The sequence below is a fragment of the Gymnoscopelus microlampas genome (genome assembly GCF_963454915.1).
Source record: "Gymnoscopelus microlampas genome assembly, chromosome: 9".
NCBI classification, from domain to species: Eukaryota; Metazoa; Chordata; class Actinopteri; order Myctophiformes; family Myctophidae; genus Gymnoscopelus; species Gymnoscopelus microlampas.
The window spans coordinates 38,918,458-38,942,077 of NC_139946.1; the positions used below are offsets into that span (position 1 = coordinate 38,918,458).

The 23,620-nt window shown below is 41.4% G+C and overlaps 1 protein-coding gene across 2 annotated transcripts in view; it reads left to right on the plus strand.

Moving 5' to 3' along the window:
• The first annotated feature begins 6,250 nt into the window (after positions 1 to 6,250).
• The window catches only part of LOC311052028 (guanine nucleotide-binding protein subunit alpha-11), a 37,146-nt gene continuing 19,776 nt past the window's right edge, over positions 6,251 to 23,620 (plus strand). For both annotated transcript variants that reach the window (XM_084066803.1, XM_084066802.1), the window contains exon 1: positions 6,251 to 7,701. In XM_084066803.1, coding sequence (XP_083922929.1) covers positions 7,566 to 7,701 — 136 coding nt within the window. In that variant the 5' untranslated portion in view covers positions 6,251 to 7,565. The remainder of the gene's footprint in view (positions 7,702 to 23,620) is intronic.

Consider the following 23,620-nt stretch of genomic DNA (forward strand, 5'->3'; position numbering starts at 1 on the left):
ATGAACAAAACCTCCTAACTCCACTTTTTTTTTTTCATTTCCTGAAAAATGAACATTTTGGAGTTTGGAGCAAAACAAAACAGACTAAGTAATGATAAACATTGAAGACAGCCAGCAAATCCAGGGCAAATAAAAGGGATGATTTGTACATACATGTGAGGTCTGAGTCGACTTAAGGTACATTATGACTGTATAGTGCAGTGGTTCTCAAACATTTTCATGTCAAGGACCTTGATATGTATTTGGCCGCGGACCTCCATCTGAAATATTTTGTGTTAGGGACCCCCATAAGAGAAGATTTGTGTTCAAAATGTCAAGTTCTTTTCCAAAATGTGCCCTGTGATTGTGATTTTTGAAAGCTGAAGCATAAAATACAGGTATAGGGTTAAAGCTGCATGGTGTTGTGTGGACCCCCTGGAACACCCTGAAGGACCCCTGGGGGTGCCGGAACCCACTTTGAGAACCACCGGTGTGACACTCCCAGTCAACTGCAGGTTTATAACAAATATTACAAAGTGCTGTTCAGCAAATCCAGGCTGCAATGTTTAGGCCGCTGTGCTGAGAGGATTGGTTGTCTGCAGTGGTGGACATTAACGAAGTACATTTACTTTGAGTATTTGAACTTTACTTGAGTATTTGTTTTTTTTGATACTTTCACCCCACTACATTTCAAAGACAAATATTGTACTTTTGACTCCACTACATTTCTAGGAAGAGAAAAAGTACATTATTAATTAATCACGTGAAAATAGCAGATCTACAAGCTCACACTGCATTGCGATGCGACGCATGGTGGGCCTGTAGATCTGCTTTTTTTACTATTTATTTTAAAGATTTCTGGAAAATCTGTGACTTTTGGGGGAAAATGTCTGAATTTCAATAAAGCAATGCATTGACATTAAAGAGGAAAATGTACTTTGTAATTTGTACCTTTGAATACCTGAGTATTTTTAAAGCATGTAGCCTACTTTTGAATATTGTTACTCCAGTAATTTCGATTGCTAAAGAATAAAATAGCTTTTAAAGTGCATCAATTGTAATAGATTTCTTTGACTGAGTATTGCAATTACACAAGATGTCCACAGGATGTCACCCGGCACACTAATATGACTGTTCTATGGCACAATCAAGAGCTCTCAACATTTGGGAAATAGAAATAGAAATTGAACCATCTTTATTACCTTTATTATTATTTTATTTTTTACAGAATGTACACATAGTTAAATATGTTAATAATGATTAGGCTAAAAATTATGTTTGTGGTAATTGTGGACCTGTTGGTCCAACAGGTGGTAAAAATTATGATGGCAGACAGTGGTGTGTCTCCCTCTTCATTCATATACCCTAATCTGTTGAAACTAAATGTATCATCATCATCATCATCATCATCATCATCAAGGTAATAGGTTGTTAGGCCTACTAAAAAATATAATTAGAAGGGAATTGGATTTTGTTGAGAGGGCTCATTTCATTTGCTCCTTAAATCGGTCTGAAAAAAACATTGACTGTAATGGCGAGGCTCTGGTTCAAGTCTTGTCTGATGCCCGGCGTCAAATGAGTGATTTGACCCGCTGCTTGAGACCAGGATACCTTCAAATGCCTCTCATGGTTATTATGTCAGAGATATCATCTCAACTGATCTGGGCAAAGTGCAGAACTGCCTCAGTCCACCAAGACCACCAAGACCACATATTACTACTGCTATGATAAACAACATTGAGACCGCTGTCTTTGTTAAACCATTATTATTACCATTATTGTCATTCGTTGTAGGATAACCTCATAACGGGTGCAGTAGGTATGAAGCTGACCGTTGCTGCTGGTGTTTGACCATAGTGTTTGACCAGGGTTTTACCATAGTGTTTGTCTGACCATAGTGTTTGACAGGGAATGGGCGTTGTCTGTCCAGTCATATTTCTGCTTGTGTCGTCGACACGCCTCCGAAAGGAAGACTTTACTTAAAGACGGGGTGCAGTGATTTTCAGTGATTCCCCCCCACCCCCCTAAAACATAATCATCAGGTATTATGGTTATACGAGGAGGAAGAGTTTTTTCAAAAAAGTTTACAGAAATTGTTAAAATTATGTTTTTATGTGGACAGGCCTCCAGTTCATTAAGTATACCTTAGCACCTCCTCCACCACCTTAGCACCACCCACCTTGTCCTAGTCCCTCCTCCTCCTCATGCCCACACCTGTTGTGTTATGATAATGAGGGGGAGGGTATGTTTTTACTATGTCACTAAAGCGCTGTTTCTCTATTGGTACGTTTGACCCTCAAGGTTTCAGCCTCCATGTAGAAACTCAAAATAGTCAGAGAAGACATAAAACACCATAAAAACACCACCAGGGGGCTTAATGAAGTTCTATCAACCTCATTGATTGATTGATTGATGTACTTTATTTAGTAAGACATGAGAACAGTACATGACAGTACATAACAGTACATGGAAGTACAAATTCGCAATACAAGGTCTACTAAACTGGATAGCTCAGTTAAGCATATATGAAAATCAGAAAAAGTGCAAAACCATGGCACCAGTTCTTTAAAAAACCTGGAGACCGCAAGCACCTCCCCAAAGACGACAAGCACCTCCCCAAAGACGATAAGCACCTCCCCAAAGACGATAAACACCTGCCCAACGACGACAAGCACCTCCCCAAAGACGATAAGCACCTCCCCAAAGATGCCTCCACTCTGTCTTCTCATTGGCATTCCCACTGTCACTCGCGTGTGTCCAAATAGGGCATTGCAGTTGCGGCCACTTCCGGGTTCCACTGCAAAATACTCAATGCATTTTTCCCATTGACTTTTCCAAAAATATTTATATCAATTAATTTAAGCCTAGAATCAAGCCATCCAGGATCCTGGTGAAATTATATGATATACTATTTTTAATAAATACCCTTTGTTTTGTCGTTTTCAAAAAAGTTTTTTCACAGAATCAAACGTTTTATGGTCATGATTCACCAGGATCCTGGATAGCTTGATTCTAGGCTTAAATTAATTGATATAAATATTTTTGGAAAAGTCAATGGGAAAAAAGCATTGAGTATTTTGCAGTGGCACCAGGAAGTGGGCGGGAACTGCGATGCCCTATTCCGCCGCACTCCTGGGCACCAAACACTCCTGGGACCCAAACATGCCTCCACGGCCGTCTTGAGTGACAGCGATGCGTCCAAACACGCCCCCATGGCCTTCCTCTATGTATGAGAACATAGGCTAATGCAGTTATATATATCAAGGCGATGACGCTGTGCAATCATTATATTTATACTTATATTACATGAACGGCAAGTCGGCTGCCACTCTTAGTTCTTTCTTTTAGATCGCATTTTAAAGCACCCTTCTGTTTGATGCTGCCGCCTTTCACAGTTATTATTTCCCCCTTTCTCTTCTGTGCGATTTTCCAATTAATGTTTTAATTATATAATAATATAATAATTAAAAGTTTAGAAGTAATTGCGCTTTTTAGTCTCGCTAAATTGTAGGATGTCGCTCGCGTCACTCGCGTGTATCTCAGTCGTCACCAGTAGCACAAGGTTCAGTGTTGCCATGTCTGCTTATTATAAGCGACTTTTTCATGTTGTTACATGATGAAACATGGCTTCATGTTGTTTAAACCAGTGGTTCTTTAAAAAACAAACAAAAAAAACTTTTTATCCCACAATTTTGTATTTTTCACCCAGTGCCAATTGGCTAAGCTTGTAATCCTGGGCGCTACTCTCCCTCTGCCAGCCTGGGGAGAGTAATGTAACCATACATTACAGTCATTTAGCAGACGCTTTTATCCAAAGGGACTTACAATAAGTGCATTCAACATAGGTAGGCAAGAAAACTACTAATCACCGGAAGTCTTAAGTGCATTCTCTTCTAAAACAAGCAACTAAGAGTATAGCGCTAAGGTAAAAGTGCACTATATCAGCTACCTACTTTCTTAAACAGATGAGACAAATAGTAAAATCAAATGATCAAGAGCTAAAACCAATAAGTGTATCAAAATAAACAAGATCCAATAAAACAAGAGCTCATACAAATAATTGACACCATGCATTTAGTAATGTAACGACCACTAGTTACAGTGCAGTAAATTAGCTGGTGATGTATAAGCATCACCAGCTTTAGCAATGTAAACGTATGTTTTCTCATGCCAATAAAGCCCTTTGAATTGAAAATTGAATTGAATTGTATGGGGCAGCAGTGGCTCAGGGGTAGAGTGGCCGGTAGAGCGGCCAGATGAAAGCCCTGAGGTTTCCAGTTCGATCCCGGGGTCCCTCAGAAGAGTTAGTGTCCAAGTGTCCTTGAGCTGAATCCCTATGAGCTCCCGATGAGCAGGTTGCCTTGCATGGTTTCCTCTGCCATCGGTGTATGAATGGGTTTCATACACTGGTGTTCGCTTTTATCCAAAGCGCTTTACATACATAGATTACATTATCTATGTAAAGCGCTTTGGATAAAAGCGCTATATAAATGCACCCTTTATAATGACGTAAATGTTGTCAGTTACTGGGAAGTCGGATGTCACGAACCTCCACAGAAATGGCAGCGACAGAATCTCAAGTGAAACTGTACCGGATTGCCTGGTTGAGTCACCATTATTAGGAAATGTGCCCATAATCAATCGCATGTGTCTGCTCACTCATATAAGTTGCAATGAATCAGTTAACATGAGTTTAATTTGGAAGGTTAAGAGAACAGAATAAGGTCAACCATGGGAAAGGAATAGATCAGTGGTTCTCAATCCTTTTTTTTAATTTTTTTTAGCTCTGGACCACTAGCATATCTCAGTTAAATAATAACTGTTAAGGGCTTGATTTAATTCACCTCAAATTAACAAGTTAAATTAAGCCCTTAACAGTCATTATTTAATTTCAAGCTTTTTCCCCCACACGCCACTCCACGCCCATACCCCCCCTCCCAACACAACAGCTAGTGGTCCCCAGGTTGATTCTCAGTCAGGGTGGTGGTCCCTGGTTCATAATCAGTTGAAAACCCCTGCGCTAGGGGACACGGGGAGAACATGCAAACTCCACACAGAAAAGGCCCTTTCGCCAACCCCACCTAGGGTATGGAACCAGTCGTTCTTAAACGTTTTCATGTCAAGGACCTCACATTAATATGTATTTGTCTGCAGACCCGCCCATCTGAAAATATGATATGCCAGTGACCCACCAATCTGGGAACCCATCGTCAAATAAAAAGGAAAAACAGCGCCCTCTGCTGTTTTTTACTTATTCATTTGGCTCTGGGCGGAGCTGTAAGGACGACCCGTGCTCAGGGAAACCGGGGTTTTAGTCTGCCTTCAGCCTTCCAATTCCGGTGGTGCGACTATGTTTTCTTTCCCACTAACAATATTTCTCCACGGAACACCAACACAATTTCTCCCAAAGAACATGGATTGTTTTGGTTATAAGCCCACTTGTTTCTATGATGAAAGAGCAAGTTAAAATGTTGATAACTTTCCGTGGTTTTGTCTGCTCCGAGGACGCTATTGTTAAATGAGTTTCGGTTTGTTTCCAGTGGGAATTGAGCAGCACACATGTAAATCCCGCCCACTACATTTGATTGGGTAAAGCGCGGCCTGCTTCCTGATCTGAAGGCACGCCCACGCCACGCCAATGTGCACGGGTTGTCAACACGGCTACCGACAGATCCAAGTGCAGCGATGGATCTGTTCTTGAGAGATTAGTGACCCACATACAAGATTTGTGGTGTTCGCTGAAAATGTTTCAAAAAAATATTTTTTTTTTTCAAGATTTTTTTTTCAATCACAGATCTACAAGCTCACAACTCGTCGCATTACAAGCTTGTAGATCAGCTGTTTTCAAATAGCCGCTGCTTAGGAGGACGTTCGGAACTGGGCTGCCCCCCCCCCCCCCCCCCGAACTGTTTATTGTAGGCCTACATATTTTTATTTTCGATATCTACTTGTTCATATTATATGATGTTTTTGCATAGTAGTGTATATTTGTCTGTCATTGTTTCGATGAATTGAGTACAAAGGACCCCAATGGAAACAAGCCATAGTGCTTTCTTGGGTTTCAAATCCTCTTAACAGACCTTGAATTGAACTGTACTTCCCTGTGCTTGTCTTTACAAACTGTTAATAAAGTATTCAATCAATCAATCTTCTCATGTAGTCATAGTCATAGACGCCTCTTTTGGGGCTTGTTTTCCTAGACCTGGCTGCTTGTTTCTCTCACAAGATCTGGCAACGGTGATCAGGTTAGTGTGTTCATCAGACACACACACACCGGACCGGGGGCTGATATAATGAGTGGGTGACGCGCTGCGAGCCTCCAACTGAACTCACACACCCACACACCACATAAAAAATAACATTGGCGATTTAAAATGGACAAAAAAGAAGATTACATTCACGGACTATAACAACAACCCATTGGACTGTCTGGCAGTGAGAGTCGAGATCTGTGGAGTTTTTAATGATTTGACCCGGATGACGACGTGTTTTATTGGAGATCAGCAGTCAGCGCCAATGTGATGGGGGTCTTATGCCGTTACAATACTGGAAAAAATAAAATAAAGAAAGAAAAAATAAAACAAATAAGCTCGAGGTTATAGACTTTAGGCAAAACATTTTTTTTTCCAATGGGGGTCTTCTTATGCCAAACTGGACAGTGTGTAGCTATAACTAGCCAGCTGGCTGCATCAACATCAGTGATGGCTAGCTAAAGCTAACGCGCTAGCCTGCTCACTGCAGGGTGCCTCGATCCTCTGCTTGCTTAAGTAACGTTATACGGAGCGTGGCTTTAAGTTTAAACGCCGGGACTCTCACACGTTTTCCCGGCTGCTGCTGCTCGGACACGCCATGAGCTTGTCAGCTCGTTTAGGCAGCTGATGGGCGGTTGGAGGAACGGCCAGTCTTTGGGTGTGTGAGTGTGTGTGTGTGTGTGTGTGTGTGTGTGTGTGCGTGTGTGTGTGGTGTTGGTTTTTCGGGCGTGTTATTTGGGGGATTTTTGGACCAATGTGGCAGCAGTGGCAGCCAAGTATGTCCCACTGTGTCCGGGACCGGAGATCGTAGTTTTGTCGTGTTGAAACGTACCATACAGCCGTATCTTTTGATGCGTTTTATACGTGAGTTGTGGGCCGACAGGCTAACCAGCTAGTTGGGGAATTGGGTTTCAAACGGCGAATTAAGCTACTCCTCCTGACACTATATAACTTGGGTTTCAGAATTGGTCGTGGTGTTTTATTTGGGAGGATGATGTGGGCATTGATCTCCTACAGCTGACAGTCTGTCATCCAGCGGAACGTTAGCTTGAAGATTTACATACAACTGAAGCTGTCAGTGTGTGACAGCGGCGGCCCCCAGGCCAGGCATCAACAAGGAGGAAGGCCACATTTCGCAGAATTCGCACCAAACATCCAAGCCTTGGAAGTCAGCATTTAGCTGGGAAACTTTGTGGGAAAACACTTGATATTTTTTTTGCCATCATCTTGCAAAGAAACGTTCTATTTATTACATTTGTTGCTTTTACGTAATGGTGTAGCTCCAGTGGGCTCCCTATATGTAAGACGGACTGCTGCTGGATTATTGCTGCGGTGATGACTCTAGAATCCATGATGGCTTGTTGCCTGAGCGAGGAGGCGAAAGAGTCCAAACGGATCAACTCCGAGATCGAAAAGCAACTACGGCGAGACAAGAGAGATGCTAGGAGGGAGCTGAAACTACTTTTACTGGGTATGTATGTAATGTAATGTGTGCATCCAGTCCACATATTATTCTCTCTGTCTGTCCCCCCGCCCCTGTCTCTGTCTCCATCCATCTCCCCCTCACACACACACACACACACACACACACACACACACACACACACACACACACACACACACACACACACACACACACACACACACACACGACCATGAAAGTATTTGGTAGCCGATCATTTTCAGTATTGCAGGCAGTGGTGGAAGAAGTACTCGCATGTTTTAGTTAAGTAAAAGTATCAATACCATCTTGTAGAAATACTCCGTTACAAGTAAAAGTCCTGTATTAAAAAAAGAACTTGAGTAAAAGTACAAAAGTATTGGCGTCAAAATATACTTAAGTACTACAAGTAAAGTACTCACTATGCATACTATCCCATTTCACATGTTTCAAAATGTATACAAAAAAACTTTGAGCTTTTTATAACAAGCGACACGTTGTGAGTTTGTAGATCGTCTATTTTCAAATAGCCAATGGCTGAAGTGGTTAATTTATGTTTCACAAAGTAACTACGTACTATTACTATGTAGTAACTAAAGTTTTTAAATAATTGTAGAGGAGTAAAAAGTACAACATTTGCCTCTGAGATGAAGTGGAGTAGACGTAAAGGTACTGACAATTGGAAATACTCCATTAAAGTACCAATACCTCAAAATTGTATATAAGTACAGTACTTGATTGATTACTTTATTATCAGTTTGCGAAAAAGTACAGGAAAATACAAGGTCTGCTAAGAGGATTTTAAACCCAAGAAAGCCTATGGCTGGGTTTCCATTGGGGTACTTTGTACTCAGTTCATCGAAACATTTAATGACGGACAAAGAAAAGAACGACCACGAAGGGACTCGAACCCTCAATCTTCTGATTCGAAGTCAGACGCCTTATCCATTAGGCCACGCGGTCTGTACGAAAGTGAATGTACATAGTTCCTTTCCACCACTGACTGCAGTGTTCAGTATTGCTAGAATACCTGGTAACCTCGCCGTTTCGATTAATGTTATGACATGCAAAACTATTGGCTTTAAAAAGAAAGCGTTGGCTTTATTTATTTAAAATACGTGAGTCATGTGCCATGCGAAACCGTTTCAAATGATTGCTTCTTTGTAACGTACTAGTTGAATATGAGGCATGATTTTAATGTTGTCAGACTCATTTGAAACTTCAATAAAGGCATCTAGAGTTTGGGATGTCCTCATGCACCCCGTGTGCCCCCAGGGCTGACATAAAAGCCAATTGACAGTGACATGTTTGTAGGGCAGCTGCTCATAGAATAAGAGAGAGGACATCCAATTCACTCCTTGTTCTTTCTCAATGAGGAACTTGTTGCTGTGTGTTGCCTTGAAGTTTTCTTGGTATTTTTGTGGGGTTTTAGAAACTTTTTACCACAGTTCATTGATGTTTGGAACCTCATTTCAGCAAGGCTGCTTCCATAATGAACACTAGTGAAGCAAGCAAAATGCAAAGTTTCAATTTGACTTGGCATTCCAGTGGATTTTGTTTATAAGTTCTGTGATTTAACTGGTAGTATTGATGATTTGTTGTAAGTGAAGACTGTTGTTTAGGGCATTATACTGTTTATGGTCTGACTTGCTGACTGGTGGTAATTTGATTTGTTTGTAAGCCAGTTAATTATGACTTAAAACCATAGAACTTAATCTGGATCAGGTGGATAATCGGGCAAAGGGTTTTACTTTGCAAAGCTGGTAGAGCTCCAGGCTCTGTCCTTAGAAACTGCAGTTTTAAAATGTTCCTGTTTTTTTTCTCCATACAATGTCATTACTATAGCCTAGAATAAATATCACACATCACTTTGCCATAATAATAAATGTTATACAGTTGCAAAATGTGGACATGTTTACCTTGCTACCATATACTAGCACAAATGTTAAAAGGAAAAAAAGAAGCAATATGCCAATCTAGCCTATTTGATACCTTTAGGCTGTAGGCTACTGATGTCTGGAGTCTGTCCAGCCCCATGTCAGTCTGACTCTGTCTCAATCCTATGTACACTGAACTCTACACATTACACAAGTGTCACGCAACAGTCAACACTCGCAGTACAGAATTTTGGCAAAAATGGACAAAATTGACAAAACTGAAACTGTTTTTCACCCATCATAAAAAATGAATGCCAGTCAAATACAGGGAGCTTCGCTAGTGATAGACACTTGACAGTCCCTGCTTCTGCAATTGTGTACAACTGTGTTTGCTTGTTGATACAATTCAGACCACCTGCGTAGTGACGCAGTATTGACAACACGTGAAATGCCACCCATAGCGCCTACTGGAAGCGCTCTGGCTATTACTTGAAGTTTTACAGTAGTACAGGCTTGTAAAATGCATCTTTTTGATGGGTGATTGAATCTGTGATCTGCCAGTCACACCACTGAAAACATGGGTGATTTGTATTGACCATAAAAATGCACAATTGTGATTATGGCATCCCTACTCATTTACTTGTTGGAAGCTTCGTTTTAACCACTATACTTCATAATTGACCGGAGTCCCTCAGGGGTCCTTTTTCTCTCTACACCACTCTTTGCCAGAAATAGCCAACCTACTAATCTGCAATGTTTGCTGAAGATTCACCACAGAATAGGGATGCTAGGGTTCATGTGGGTAAAGAGTCTGATGCAGGAGGGAGAGGGCATCATGTCAGAGTCTAGACCAGAGGTTGCTTTAGCTGGGGAATTATGGGTTTCTAGAGACTTGGTTATGCCCTTCAGACTCATTCTCAGGCTTAATGAATGGTAACAGAGCTGGTGTACCTCCTGTGTTACACTGACTAACTGGTGTCTTGTACAGAGTCAACAGCTCTGTTTAGTTTGCGTGTACTTCTTGAATAATTGTAACATTTCCCCACATGCTGTGCCAACAAGATTTCCTCCAAGAATTAAGTATATTGTCATGTATTCAGACAAAAATAGCGGTAGATATACAATTATCAGCAACTTTCCATAGCTGTTTGAGGCTGCAATGAATGTAGATTTATTGGAATGTTTTCATTTGGATGTGCTAAAAAAAACAGTAGCCACTCGACTTCTCCCCGTATTGCCTGCTAGGCCTGACTCATAGCCAGCCAGGGATAGCAAACTTTCTTTCCTGATACCAACTTTGCATTGTAGTCTTACCACAACTGATACCGTGACCATAACTGTTAAATCTAAGCTAAGCTATATACATACTATATATATATATATATATATATATGTTGGCATAAATAGTAACAGGTACAGTATGTACATGAGGTTAGACATGAGGTGCAGCAATAAAGTGAGGATAAAAATAGCCGCAGGTGCAGAACATAAGGTGCAGCACTAGAACAGTGACAGATGTGGCACACAGGCCTCCGTGCAAGCAAAAAAAGTCTCTCGTGCAGGTGACGTAATGAACATGGGGTGAATCTACATAGTTAAGAGCTCAGTGGCCTTGTGGTTCAAGTGTCCGCCCTGAGATTGGGAGGTTGGGGTTCAATCCCCGGCCGGATCATACCAAAGACTATAAAATGGGACCCAATGCCTCCCTGCTTGGCACTCAGCATCCAGGGTTGGATTGGGGGTACGTTCCTGCGACACACTAGCGTCATGTCTAGGGGGTGTACTGTAGGCTCCTGCCCTTATGGGCCACATGGCTCGGCAAGGTACTTACTTACTTACTAGCTCAGTCCATCCGGATCCACGATGAGGTGGATTCAAATCCCTAAACTCAGTAGTGGTGGACCCCTGCGCCACCCGAGCGATATGAAGTTTGGCTTTAAATAAGATCGTAAGAATCTGGGCCAATATTTTCCTTGGGCACGGGGCGCCCCGTCTCAAGCGACCTTGAGGCACCACCGAGCGAGCTGAAGCTAGTGAGTTGCCGTGCCAAACATTGCGAAGTTCACTTGAGTCAGCGGCGTCCGACTTATGTACCGATAGGCACAGAATCGTAAATCATGTTTTGGGGCGAGCGGTTGCCCCAACTGCCACTCAAAGTGACTACTACTACTGGCCAATCACAGCGCGTCTTTTCCAGGACTTGTCAGAATCTAGTTGTATAAAACTATCACGCGTGTTTCAGGGAGTGGTGGAGTGGAACTGGAAACCTTTACTTTTAGATTCAGAATCGTGACACACTTAATATGATGCTGCAAGATGTTTTTGAAAATAATCATTTCTGATCTCGACACATAAGTTGCTGGTGAATTTTATGATCAGTGTTGAAGAGATAATGGGTACCAACCTATTGGTAGGTACAAATGAAGACTGGCGAGAACGGAACTGCTTGTAGAGTTGAAGGGTCCAGTGCTTGGCAGTATAATGTGATTGGGACCAGCCATACTACTCCAAGAGTTGCCAACATATTATTGTTTGAAATAGAATAAATAATGATTGGTGGGAAAGACAACATTGTTGTCATACTTTTACAAAAATGCACTTAATACAAATATGAGAGGGCAGGAAATTGACTCATTGAAAGAGATTGATTTATTAGACATATAAGGCATTTTCTTTCCATGCAAGTTTTATTTGCAGTGTTTAACTCTAAATTGCAGTCTGTTCTAACATTTAATCTTCTATAAAAAAGACCTTAGTGCAGTATAGCCACTGTATGAATAACAGTGTGGTTTGGAGAGCTGTCATTTGGGATCTATTATGTAGCTCTCAGATCCTTCATAGACCAACCTCCATACCCATTAAAGCCTCCTGCGATGTTTTACAGTGAATCAGGATGACGCGCTGAACTACTTCACCCACCATTCACAATAGTTGTTGGATCCCAAATTAGCTTACATTTTATCAGCCAGTTTGATGTCATGATATTGGAGCTTGTAGATCTACTATTTTTGAAAAATCTTGAGAATTTGTGCAAGTCTTTGAATATATATATATATATGTATATATTTCTTTTTTTAAAGGGAACATTTTTAACTCAAATATTTGCTTCTTGGGGGTCCCTGGAACAAAATATTTTGAGATGGGGGTCGACGGCCAAATATATATCATTTTGGGGGTCTTTGACACGTAAAAGTTTGAGAACCACTGATCTAGCAACATAGATTTTTCAAAAAACTGTTAGGCTTGTGTAGCAAACTAGTAGCCACAAACAAGACATATCAGCTGCTGTTATGAATATGGTGAGTCAAGTCAAATGTTTGTTGAGAAAGGTTCATACATTTTGAAACATCTTCAGAAATGGTGGAAATAGACGATCTACAAGCTCACAACGATGCAACGCAAGCATGTACAGTAGATCGTGTATTTCCACTATTTTGTTACAAATCTTTAGCATAAAATATTAAATATGCCGTATTTTGCCCATAATGCATCATTTATCTTGATTATTGGTATTGACCTTTGTCAGTCATTTCTTTGTTTTAAAGTTTTTTTCTGTCATATCTGCCCTGTGCAACTTTTGTTTACAAGGCCTAAAAGCCACACAATTAAATTGTTAATCGCAATTATTTGTATGACAATTAATCGTCAAGTAAAACTTCATAATCGTGACAGCCCTATTTATTTATTTTTGTATCAGACTGGCTCTTCTCATTGGTGTGGTTAGCTAGTTCTCAGCTGACAGGCAGGCTTTAGGAAGAGCTGAGTAGGAGGAGCAGACTGCTGCCTGCCCTGTTCTGTAGCTAATGGAAGTCACAAGTAATTAAATGTGTACAGCCAGCCGGAGCTGGGGGAGCTGCAGCATCCGTCTGTGGGCTTCCCTCAGTACAGCTTTTGTGTGTGTGTGTGTGTGTGTGTGTGTGTGTGTGTGTGTGTGTGTGTGTGTGTGTGTGTGTGATGGAGCCTTTATTGATACATCTTATTCTTGTGTACAAAAGAGTACAATTATTTTGTTCTGGTCCCTCATGCATTGTAGCAGCAATAAAAAGAAAAAAATGGCAAGAAAAGAAAGTTCTCTCTCGCACACGCACACACGCACACACACGCAGTACTGGGGAGAAGAACAGTTTGTCTGTTGGTTCTAACAAACAAAAACAGTGCTATTTCTAGCAGTATTAAGAAAGGGGAGAAAAGAAACAATTTGTTAGTACTAGGTCCTAGCACTTGAGGTGCTTGAAGGTGCTGTCTGCAGCACGTACTTACTCATACAAACATCTATTTACGTATAATTATGTCTGTGCCTGTAAAGCTCTCTAAAGTGACTTGTGCCAGTGGCTTTTGACATTGCACAACAACATTGTTCACCCCTTGGACTACCTCTGACTTCACTTCAGACAGACGAGGGGGTTAGCTGTTGAGCAATGATCTACTGGCAGTAGCACCTGGTAGCATCTGAAAAGGTCTGTGGTTGGGGTGGCTTTCCAAGCTTTTCTGACAGTGTCCATCATCATATATGTCCTGTATGGAAGGGAGCTCGCATACTCGACTGTTCGCATGACCCCCTGCATTGCTTTGCGGTTGAGGTCAGTACAGTTCCCATACCAGTTAGTGATGCAACCAGTCAGGGTGCTCTCGGTGGTGCCTCTGTAAAGAGCTCGTAGGACCTTGGGGCCCATACCAAACTTTTTCAGTCGCCTGAGAAAATAGAGCTGTCGTCGTGCCTTCTTCAGCACTTATTGTTAGTGTAAATTCGAACTCGCTGACCCTCTCCACTGCGGTGCCATTGATGTAGATGGGGGGGGGGGGGTTCTCTCTACAGACTTCCTGTAGTCCACCACCAGCTCTTTGGTCTTGTAGACGTTGAGGGCCAGGTTGTTCTCCTGGTACCATTGTGACAGGTTCTCCATCTCTTTCCTCTAGACTGTTTCATAGCCGTCGTCACTCGTCAGTGATTAGCAAACGGCCTATCGGCGAACTTGACCACTAAGTTGAAGCTGTACATGCCCGTTGGGAGTAGAGAAAAGGGCTCCGAACACAGCCGTGGGGGGGGGGGGGGGTCATGGGGTCAGAGATGATGGAGAGCAATGGCATCCTCATCTCCTGGCATCGCTCTGACAGAAAGTAAAAAAATCCATCTGCCCAGGCTGGTGTTGACACCTAGGTTTCAGAGCTTGGTGTCAAGTCAAGAGGGGACTATGGTGTTGAACGCTGAGCTGTAATCTATGAACGGCATTCTCACGTAGGTTTTCCTCTCCTCCAGGAAGGAGACGACAGTGTGAAGTGTTGTGGCTATGGCGTCTATGGATATTTTTTGCCGGTAAGCACATTGATGGGGGTCTAGGGTGGGTGGCAGCCTGCTGTTGATCAGCTCTTTGACATATTTCTCAAAACATTTGCTCACTATAGGGGTGAGAGCTACAGGACGTCATTTAGACCAGTTACTTTACTCTTTTTTTGGTACTGGAATTATGGTAGCTTGTTTAAAATAGGCAGGGATACTACCTTTCTGAGAGGGATATTTTGTAGATTAAACCTGGTAGCAGCGTTGCATATGCTCTGACACCCGACCTCGACCTGGAAGTGTGTGTGTGTGTGTGTGTGTGTGTGTGTGTGTGTGTGTGTGTGTGTGTGTGTGTGTGTGTGTGTGTGTGTGTGTAATGGTGCCAAGTCAACCAATGTAGATCATCATGCACCAACAATGAGGGTGACATGCACAGATGGCTGTTTAGTGATTTTACATATCACAGGATGCCAGTTGATCACTGTTAAACCCGTTTATGAAACAGTGTAACCAAATAGGCCTTGCCAGTTTAGACAAAATTGTCAAGGTTGTGATTATTAAAAATAGTCATAAATGTAGCTACTTTTATGTCCAAAAAGCCTCCATGGAGTGGCTCTAAAATCACATCCCCTGATGCTATATGGAGATGAACGCAGGCTGGCAAGAGATGTTATGTTGGCATGAGTTCTCATTGTCATGCAGTCATTTCATACTGGAGATGTTGATGGGGATATTCCTTCTGTCCTCCTTGGCTGGTAACTGGACTAGTAGTTGAGTTTTATTTCGTGTGCGTGTGTATACGCCACTTCTAAATGTTGGTACCTGTTCCCAGGACATGAACACATCCTCTTATACATAATAGCAGTGTGGAAACAGAGACTAGTTACACATTGTAGCAGTGTGGAAACAGTCCCTGGAAACACTGACTTCCACCTCTCCCATGTGGGACTGATGTTGACTGATGGTCCGTCTCGTTAATTCAGTCATATGGATAGAAACCTGTTGAACGTGTATTGGAACAAACAGTACAAATCACATGTCATGGTTTTCTTTTTATGTTCATGTAACATAAATGTATACCAGGACTTTATTCACTTACTGAAGTAAATAAAATAATTAATTCATTTAAAGGAGATACATTTTTTCTGTAACATTGAATCGAGTTATGCATTTTTTTTATCTTATGACTATGAGCTATACAAATAACATATACAGAAGGATAACCTCTAGGCTAACTAAAGAAGGATAACTAAACTGTAGTGCCTCAAGATTATCTCATTATGGCCTGGTTCCTTTTCATTTAGGGCAGTTCCATAACATGTGACAGAAATTACTTATTACATGACCAAATCTCTCCACTGCTCTATCTTCTTAATACTCTTTATGTCCAATTATAAACTCTGTTGACTATCTTAAATTTCATTTTCTTCTAGCTTGCATTGGATTGTAGTGAAATGTATGATCAGCTTCCTTTTTCTGTCATTCTCTCAATATTGGTTTGCAGTCTTTTCCCTGTGTTCTCTTACTGTCCTTCCTGAACTCCAATTGAAAGCTAGCTATATGACAACTACTTCCTTTTAGATATTCAAACCATTACTTATCAGTGCGTCTTTGTTCAGTTCGGTGTTTTGAGGAAAAGTCTTTTAGGATTTTATTATTACATTGTTGGATCGTGGATAGGGGAGGAAACCCCAAAACATCCTTTTCCCATGAGATTTTATCTTTGAGCTGTGAACTGTGAGTTAAGAAGAAAGCATCGGTCACACTTTTTCTGTCAAAGTGCATGCTATCAATCCGTCTCCTATCTAGGCTAATGACTGTTTGTTTTTTTGCCAGAAGTTCAACTCAAGGATGTCTCATACGTAAAAGCCTGCCTACGCCCATTATGGTTTCTCTTTATAAGTCTTATAAGCTAAGCCAAGGAGATCAACCCGGTACTAGCTGTGTTTATTTGAATCCTGGGTAGTTGCTGCCAAGGTAACTATTCTCATTCCGGGGTTCCGCATAGCCTAGCCGACATCACTGCCACACAAAGATTAAAAACAAATCCCCCCCACACACGCCACGAAATAATGACCCAAAAGGGAACCTTTGAAGAAGGGGTGTAAGCAGCATTCTAAGCCTTCCAATGACATACTACTATACAGTATACACACACTAACATTGCTGGAGGCAAAGTTGGCAGATGTGCCCCTGAATCCCTACTCCTATGGCCTGAATCAGTGTTTACTGACTCCCTGGCAAAGCCAAGGTTCATTGGCCTTAATGCTAATCATCATCACCCACATGGGTGTATTTCCTAGGAATCTTGAAATGGCACGCCTTGAACTGTAGCTGTGGCAGTGATTGTTGTCTGCCTGTCCTATGAATTAAGCAACATTTAAAATGCTTACATTATGCTTTTGTCAGTTTATGATTAATCTGATTAATATCCATCTTGCTGCTTGGCAGAAATGGGGGGGAAAAAAAATCCCCTCACAACTTTTGCGAGACACGGTTAGAGACTGTAGCGTTCAATGATTGGGGAAGAGTTGTCTGGCTTGAGAGACTAGTCTTGACCCAATGGGACTTGTGGTCATCCACTTTTGCCCATGTCTACAGGAAGTGCTACCAGCTGCTAGTCATCTCTGCACTTTTTGTACTGTAAGTTGTTGTGTAAATTGTAAAATGTCTTCAATCTGTCATCTGGTCTGTCAATCTGTCATCTCACACTCCACACAGGACTGCCTTTGCATTACGTTTAGTGCCATGCAAATACAAATGTAGCCAGACTAGCCACAGCATTTGCATGTCACACAGTTGTAATAAGCGTACTTATCAGTCTTCACTGAGGTTGAGATTGGAGACTTTGTGTGGACAGGATTTGGGGCCAACATATCGGACCTCTAGGCCTCTTGATTTAGCTTAAAGTAAATAAATAAAATACCATGTTAGATTTGGACTGGGTGTCTTGTGGGAATAGTCAATATTAGGCCAATTTGTTTTAAGTACCCAAGGTACTTAAAAGAAGTTGGTAAGTAAGGAGTGTATGTTTGTATGTACTTTTGTTACTTGTAACTATGTCGGACGCCTACTTCGTTGAAGTAGACTCACACCTTGAGGTCTTTCTTACGAGGTCACCTGGGGCATCTTTCTCCTGCTGATGGGCATGACTTTATTTCATTACATTTTTCTTTTACAATGAATGCCATCAGTCCTGTATATATTATTAGCTACATTCTATGGGGGTGTGTGTGTGTGTGTGTGTGTGTGTGTGTGTGTGTGTGTGTGTGTGTGTGTGCCAATTGAGAGGCTATGATCGATAGGTAGCACGATAGGGAATGAAGCAACAGCTATCCACTTTGGCGTTAAGTATGCCTGCCCTACCAGCCATTTTAGCAAAGCCAGCCACTCTTTTAGAGGTATACTTTTAAAGCACCAGCTGAGCCGGTGGATAACGACGTGCGGGAGGTAGCTAAGGCAGATAGGTGTTTGTAGTTCTGTTCTGAGCCATGTTTGTCAGGCGGCTCTGTTAGTTGAGCAAACAATGATGTTGACACACCCAGAGTTTCGGCAGTTATGTGGCAGACAGGTCTGTGAAAGACTGCCCACTCCCTCGCATGTCATCGTCTGTCTACTAGCTTTTCATGACTGACATGTATGGGCCCTCTTTATAGCTTCTTCATAACCCTATATGGTCTGGATATTCTGTGACAAAAGGGTTAGTGTTTGCCATACTGCAAATTTCGTCCTACATTTTGGGCTGAAGTCAGGGTGGGATATTAACAGCAACCAGACAAAGATAGATTTAGATTTTGTTTTGTGATATGTCAAACACTTTTTAATTATTTAAATTGCTAATATTGCAATAACCATGTGTGAGTTGTATACATGATTATGGTTAAAATGAAACTGTTGACAGTTATACATCTACGTTATTTTCATGTTTATATTCTAAGATTATTAGCCTGTGCTTGTATAATAATTAATCATCTAACACTATGTATTTTACTAGATATTGACCATCGTGTTGTCTCTCTTAGATGAACATCAACGTGTGTATGTGACCATGTGAATTAATGGCACATCAGTCAGTGGTGTGTAAAGGCCTGTGTGAAGTGTTGCTCAACACGTCGCAGGACCGCGCCAAGCACCATTTGGGTTTGAGCATTCATACTGTATGTTTTGCCATCGATATGGTAATGAAAACCAGTAAACTGACATCCGCTGATAGTGCTTCAAAGCCCTCTTTTTTGACAAAAAAAAATTGTAAACAAAGTAGTACAGAAGCTTTTCTATAGAGAAGCAATGTAACTATAACATGTATCGTTCAGCCACTACTGTCTGACACTGCAGAGCATGCAGAGTGGCAGTGCAGAATGACATAGAGTCCAATCAGTCCATGAGAGAAACCCCATTTGAAGCAGCACTATGTATTTGGGGTATCAGTGGCCACTTTGGACACAAATAACAGGGCAGCCAACGTCTTTGACTTCATTACCCAAGAGTCTCTGCAAGCATGCCCGGCGAGAACGTGCTGTGATTGGCCAGTCTTCGCTTCGACTGGCAGTTCTGGTATTTGTCATCCTGGTATTTGTCATGGCACCAAGGTGCCATGACAAATACCAGGATGAAACTCATTGTCTCCCATATACATAGCAATACAGTCAAGCCCCTAGCAGGGTATTGTTATTGCTTAAACATGTAACTTTATAATTAATATAAAAAATAAAATAATATGCTATATAGTTGTTAAAAAGTTACATAGTGCAGCCATTAACAGCCATTTACACTTAAATTTACATTTATTTTTATTATTTACATTTCTTTTTGTTATTCACCTGATTGTAAAGTGCTATTATATAGGTACATTTATTTTGCTGCATGATTCAGTTTGTGGTTATTAGCTGCCAAGCCTGCCATATTTGCTGAAGTTGATGGAGATTGAGTGGCGATCTCATCATCTCATAGCCCGAATAGACAGTCATGCCATGGTTTGCTAACCGATCTTGTTCTGTAAGTTGTCAGGGAGACAGAAATAGCCTAGATTAGAAAATGAACAGAGGGACAACTTACATGTGTAAGGCGATGCCATATTGAATGTGTGAGTGGACATACATCATTAAAACACATTGTCAAACTTGAACCAAAAGCTTTATATTATGAAAACCGACAGACCAAACAGAGCGAGCGAGCGAGTGACTGTCTTCGGCATTGCATTTGTCTGCCTGGTTCTTTAATCTTTAGCCGCCCTTTCCCCCTTCCTCTCTGTCTCTTTCTCACACACACACACACACGCACACGCACACGCACACACACACACACACACACACACACACACACACACACACACACACACACACACACACACACACACACACACACACACACACACACACACACACACTCTGTTATCCTTAATACCGGATTTGTCCACAGACAAGTATCAGTAAGCAACTGATGACTTTTTTTACAAACTCAAGTGGAGGAAACGGAGTACAACAATAGACCACAGAGAGAAGAGAAGGAGATAGCCATCTACAGTTTAAAACCCTGCTTTGTCAAAGGTTATAACCTACTCAATATGGTTTGGCAATTACTGAGTATGATTTTCAAAGGGCGGCTGTGAATAAAAGCACAGTGGAACCTTACTGCACCAGGTCTATATTACTGCCCAGGTTCAGTGTAAACCCATGTGAGGTTAGGTAAATGGTTTGGTACCAGAGAGGCTATGATAGTCATAGAGATAACAACATAGGAGTGACATTTAATTAAGAATCCTCATTCCAGAATGGTACGAGCCCAGGACTAGTGGAGTCATGTTTTTGCTATAATTCTAACCTATGGTGCAAGAGGCTTATGTCTGTCCTTGTCTTTTTGTAACTAATATCAGCACTGTTCTTATTCAAAGTAATGTATAGCCGGCAGTGGCTCAGGAGGTTGCTCAGAAGGTAGAGCAGGAAGGTTCCTGGTTCGATCCCCAGCTCCCCCTGTGTTAATGTTGAAGTGTCCTTGAGCAAGACACTGAACACCTAACTGCTCCTGATGAGCAGGTTGGTGCCTTGCCTGGTTTCCTTTGGATGAAGGCAGGCACTATATAAATATTACTCTGTCTAGATTTGAATGAAAAATAACTCTAGTTCTCTCTAGACATGGATTATTCTGTTTGTGAACAGCTAATCTCCGGCACTGATGGACCGGTCGCAGCGAAACTGTGCACACACGCTCCCTGAATGCCAGTGCAGAACCTGTCCCAATTTTTTTCGATCTGCCTGTTATAGCGCCACCAGGATGTCGATTTAAAATATATATATATATATTATTACTCCTACAGATTTTGTCCAAACATCACGCAAATCCGTACACATGATCTCTATAGTCATTAAACAAAACGTGTCTTTCAGATTTTTCATATTCCATCCACATGTTATGGAACATAGGCACATGGTAAGATGACAACAATGTGTTATCTAGACTTCACTAGATGTGATGAATAGGCTATCTGGTAAATGTACTTGGTATGCTAAGGAATGCCAGTGTGTGGTTGGTTGGTAAGGTTTACTTTGAGCTCCACGTTAGCCTATCTAAATCTAACTTGCAAACAGAACTGTAATGATATCTAGTTTACTAACTTTTTTGTAGTTGTACTTGACCCATACGTGAAAAACAAATCTCTTTTCTATGCAATAGGCTACTGACGTGTGGTAATGCCAGCCTCCCTGGTCCTTGTAAACATTTTAGTGCTGCAAAGGCAAAAAAACATATAGCTGCAGTGCCCATATGTGGCAACTGTAAACAATACAGGGAAAATGGTGGATGGTTACTATCATTGATGATGTAATTTCTCATGTAATACTGTTTCTATGGCAACAAACTGCAACACACTCCACTTGGGCTTCCAACCAATCATATTATGCAACATTTTATGACAGCGTCTGTGACCTTTCATTCTTTTTGGGGTATGCCGCCTGCGACGGTCCTATGGCTGGGCGATATGACTTCAAAACAATATCATGATTGTTTTAAAAAATTGCCTCGGATTAATGATTAATGATATACGGTATGAATGTGTATGTATATATTATATATATAATATATATATTTATATATAAGATAGTGAAAATAGCAGATCTACTTAGCTCACAATGTGTGACGCGTTGTTAACTTATAGATAGGCTGTTTTCACTTTTGCACGCCACCATTATACAACAAAGTATAATTAAGTGGTTAATAATCAGCTTAATCAATTCAGTCGATTATAACAATCTATTTGAATGTTTTCATGACGATTCGTTGATAATAAGAAATAAAACAGAAAATAAAAACATGCCCAGCCCTAGTCCTGAGAGAGATTTTTGTTGTGTGGAGTGATACAATTTATGTACAAAAGGTAAATTGGCCTCGAGTCCTTGACATAGTAACAGCTCTGTATTAAATCGGAGATGGAACACAATTAGATTTCATCCAAGGAGCACTTGAAAAGTTACAGATCGTCTTGGCAACGGGAAATGCCGCAATTTCCCTGTACTGCACATGTTGGAGGTTGGAGGGAGCCAAAATAGACGACAGGATTAAAAAGGACACATTTTCCTTTTTTTTGAAGGAAAAATAAAAGCATGTTCTAAAATCTGCAGTAGATTCTCATACCTAGGTTAATACACACATCTCTCTGTTTGTGTCTCACTGTCTTGCCCCTTTAATGGGACCTAGATCCCTGGTTCTCAATCTCAACATGGCGATGGTTAGAAACCAAACCTTATACAGTAGGTCTGTAACTTCGAGAGTGTACAAGTGGTTGCTATTGTATTGGTTGGTGTATTTGTACACCCTCAGTTTCGTTGTATCCGTTGTCGGAGTACTTAGTGCAGTCCCAACACTGCCGCACACTAGTTTTGGACGCGTTTTGGACAATTGCTGATTCGACCGACTTCACACCGGGGCACGGAACCCCCTTAGGTCCTTGACTCCTCTGTGACACACATGGTTCATAGTACTTGGAGGCCAGTCTATGATGTCACTCTTATGACGATGCTTGTCGGAACGCATGCCCCTTTGCCTATGCAGTACTGACGTCATATTTATGACATTCGGGCTCTATATGGGGATTCGCGGATTTATAAACACTAGAGGTTCAGGCCGCTATGCAGCAGCCCCCACACCTACGTTGAACCGGCAATCTGACCAATATGCCCATATATAGAGATCTCTGTATCTGTCAGTCCTTGTCCCTTTTATGCCCATATATGGAGAATGAGATCGCTGATATCAGTATATGCCCATATATGGGCATGCCCCCTTTTGTTCCATGACGACACATTGAGGTTAGACAACACACTTTGGCGTAGCTGCATTGGGAACTCCTTATATGCTTATGGTTGAGTCATGGAGACATGAGCGTTACGACATGGCGACATGCCAATTTTTGAATAGGATACTTCTCCAGTGCTTCCAATGATGATTTTCCCAATTATTTTCTGCCTTGTTTGCCTCTTCTCTGGGGGTTGGGGATTGTCCTGGCCAAACCGCAACTATAACACATACTTTGTAAAAGTGTACAAAATGTAACCAAATGGACCCATATGGTGACATTTGTACTCAGCGTGAGATTAACACGCACGATTTTAGAGTTTATAGCCAGGATGGGGGGGAAGTGGGTCATCTTGTGACACGGTCACGGGAAATGAATAAGGAAGAATTTTATATCTCTCCCACACACATGCTCCGTGGGCAGGCTTTGCTAGAATTATCCAAAGCAGCTGTCCTCTGTAGCATCACTCATTCAGTCACTTAGCTTTTTGCAGCACAGAACAAACAT